A 3,063-nucleotide genomic window follows, 5' to 3' on the forward strand; every position below is an offset into this window, starting at 1 on the left:
CCCGTCTCGGCCTCCCAAAGTGCTGGGATTACAGGCTTGAGCCACCGCGCCCGGCCAATTGTGTATACTTAAATCATAACAGAAGTAAGATTTCCTGATAAAATGTGGATTTTTGGTTTGATATGATTCATTATATATTATTTAGGGTCTAATGAAATTTGCTTTTGGGGACAAGACTGAAAGTGTCACCATTCGGTCTGTAGTTGGGAATTCTTACTCAGTGCTTAAGAACTTAACTTTCAGCTTTCTTACTTATGCTTACCCATTAGGCTCGCTTGTCAGAATGTCTTGGAAGAACGATTAAACCTCATTTAGTCGCTGCTGTTACTTCTAGAACACATACTACACAAAATTGCCCGTGTAAGAATAGCTTAGTAGTCAATGTTTACAAATTGGAGGGACTGTCTTTGTGACCTGGATTTTTGGACGTGCTTAAAACACCCATAGTAGTGATTATCCATAGTGTCTTCATCTGACCAACACACGTGTTCATTGCACCTTAGTTTCAAAATCTCTGGAAAAGATGACTGCCTGTCACTTAGATATTTTCACCCTCACCCACCCATGTGAATTGTATGTATTCGATTGCTCCTATTTTAAGTCAGCTCATCCCAAATATACCTTTCAAATTTGGTGAAACTGCAGTAGAAATTGGTTTTTTGTCTTAACCTTAAACTTAACCCTGTAAGTTTTTGTGGTTAATTTTGGTTTTGATTTATTCAGCTAGGAAAAATACCTAGGTAAGTTTTTAAGTAGTATTTCATTTTGTTATAATAAAACAAATGATAAAATAGATTATTGGCATTAGTCGTGTAGCTTTCTGATTTGGGAAAGACTGGCGTGAGTAAGTATGAATATTTTTGGTCTGCTAATTAATCATTTTTCTAATAGAAAAAAGTTTTAAAAAATCAAATACCATAATATTTGGAATCTCCATTTTTTTACTAGATTAGGCTCAGCCATTTGAATAGAATTTAATGTGCTAATGCTGCAGGAAAGCTACCTCAAGAAATATATACATTAGAGTTCCGAGCTGATGTACACTTCACTTGTGTGACCTGAAGCATATGCACGCAGGAATAAAGTAAAACAAGACCCCTCCCTGCTCCATAATGGAGAGAGAGAGCCCACGCAATGAATATGTGCCCTGGCATAGTATGAGAATGGGAAACAAATCTGGTTTTCTGACCGTTTTAGTTCCAGTTTTCCTCTCTTGTGGGCATTTGGCTGCATCAAGGATGAATCTAGTGTTTAAAGGAAATATTTTTGGTATGCCATTGCCGCTGTAACATCTGCTAGTTTCCTTATATGTCCGTAAGAAACACTTTGTACTTTGTGCATTATTTAAAGGGAATTTGCAAGCATAATCATGACTCTAGGTAACTTAGGATATAACTCCCGTGTAAGATGTGATTCCACTGTTATGCTCTTCGTTGTTTATTATTAAAGTTTTTGTCTTTTAATAATGGATGGAATGCACTTTTCTCCTTGACTTTTATGGTAATTAGATTGTTGTTTTATTTTTTTAATTAGAAATAAAGCTGTTCAACTTGAAAATGAGCTGGAGAATTTTGCTAAGCAGTTTCTACCTTCAAGCAATGAAGAACCCTAACAATAGAGATTGCTTTGGTGACCATGATGGGAGGAAATGAAACTTGTAAGATTGGGACAGTTGTTATTTTTATGAAATGACTTTAAATATGAATTGTACTAACTGTACCTAAATAGCAAAGCCCTGTATAGATTCTGGTAATGATCTATCTCAGGGTATGTGTATTTTTGAAGAGTGTTATGTCCTTAGTTTTAATTTTGGGTAAAGAAAGGGCTAAAATCATGAATTAGTTACAAGCAACAGTACCAACTTAATGTGACCCCTGAGGGGTGGGGCTGTGAGCTCTTAATTTGTTTTTGATTCTGAAAAACTCTGCTTCCTGGCATCCAGGAGTTAGAGATTGAGCCTTTCATCTTCTTTCTCAAAACTAGTTTTTGATGCTTTCTTTCATGGGAATAGTCACTTTTTAATTTTATTTAATAAATTGCATTGCTGGAACCACCAAGGAATGTGGAATGTCCTTGAGTGTATTATTTATGCAAGTTACAGTCACTTTGCCATCACGGCAGCTATGTGAACCACTAATAAATGTGCTGTTTTTACTTTTTATTCCCATTAAAACTGACGTGAAACAGGATAAAAGCTTGTTATGGTCACTTATAAGTATCTGAGTCTAAGTAATTTCCTTAGATGTTTCTAAAGACACATTTTCAGCTTTGCTCCAATTATGATTACAATAAGGAAAGCTTTCCTAGCGCAATTTTAGTAAAGTTTGAAGAGATAAAAATAGCCAAAGATAGGAGAGGTCTGAATTTTGAATGATAACAGTGATGTTTTTAAAAAGCTGTTCTTCAGGAGGCATTTGTCTAGGATTTTGCTGGATTCTACCCCATTGGAGGCTTTTAATTTTATTTGTATCAATTTTCCAGGATTTCATTAAAAATTATTACTGTATTTTTTACCTTAATGAAAGATTTTGGGTTCAAATATCTTTCTATATTAAAAGCTGATTGAGTCTGTACACATGTAAATTATGCCTAGTGGAGGTTCTGTTGACTTTCTTCCCCACTGTGGAAGAGGCCAGTTTTGCCTCCATTTGCACATTCATTTCAGTATTTCTGATCAATACATGTAACGTTTACAAAATTCTCCCTTGAGCTGGTAGAAATACCTCACCAGTTTCCTCTTTAATGAATCAAATAAAATCTTTGAAGTTAAAAAAAATTGATTGAAACTCAGATGGAATGGAAATGTTCAAAAATGACACCATTCTTGGAATTTGCTAGACAAAATATAGGACTACCAGATCAATATCTCCTAGACACTTGTTAGAAATACACAATCCCAGGGAACACAGTACATTTGGCCACGTGTAGTTTACGCTTCCTTTTCATGGGAGGGATAAAATTTAAGGCTTTTTTTCTTTGAATACACAATCCTTCCTTTTCTATGCCTTTTAAGGCTTCTAGATGCTACTCAGCCTTTTTACAGCAGGTGCAACTCTATTTTTC

At 35.3% G+C, this 3,063-nt stretch overlaps 1 protein-coding gene across 1 annotated transcript in view; it reads left to right on the forward strand.

Moving 5' to 3' along the window:
* Positions 1–2,776, forward strand: part of MFN1 (mitofusin 1) — a 43,529-nt gene extending 40,753 nt beyond the window's left edge. Inside the window, 1 exon segment of the mRNA XM_011958664.1 lies at positions 1,534–2,776. Within this exon segment, the coding sequence (XP_011814054.1) occupies positions 1,534–1,612 (79 nt within the window). The 3' untranslated portion in view covers positions 1,613–2,776.
* Positions 2,777–3,063: the final 287 nt, after the last annotated feature.

This window comes from Colobus angolensis, unplaced genomic scaffold (genome assembly GCF_000951035.1).
Source record: "Colobus angolensis palliatus isolate OR3802 unplaced genomic scaffold, Cang.pa_1.0 Scaffold470, whole genome shotgun sequence".
Lineage (NCBI taxonomy): Eukaryota > Metazoa > Chordata > Mammalia > Primates > Cercopithecidae > Colobus > Colobus angolensis.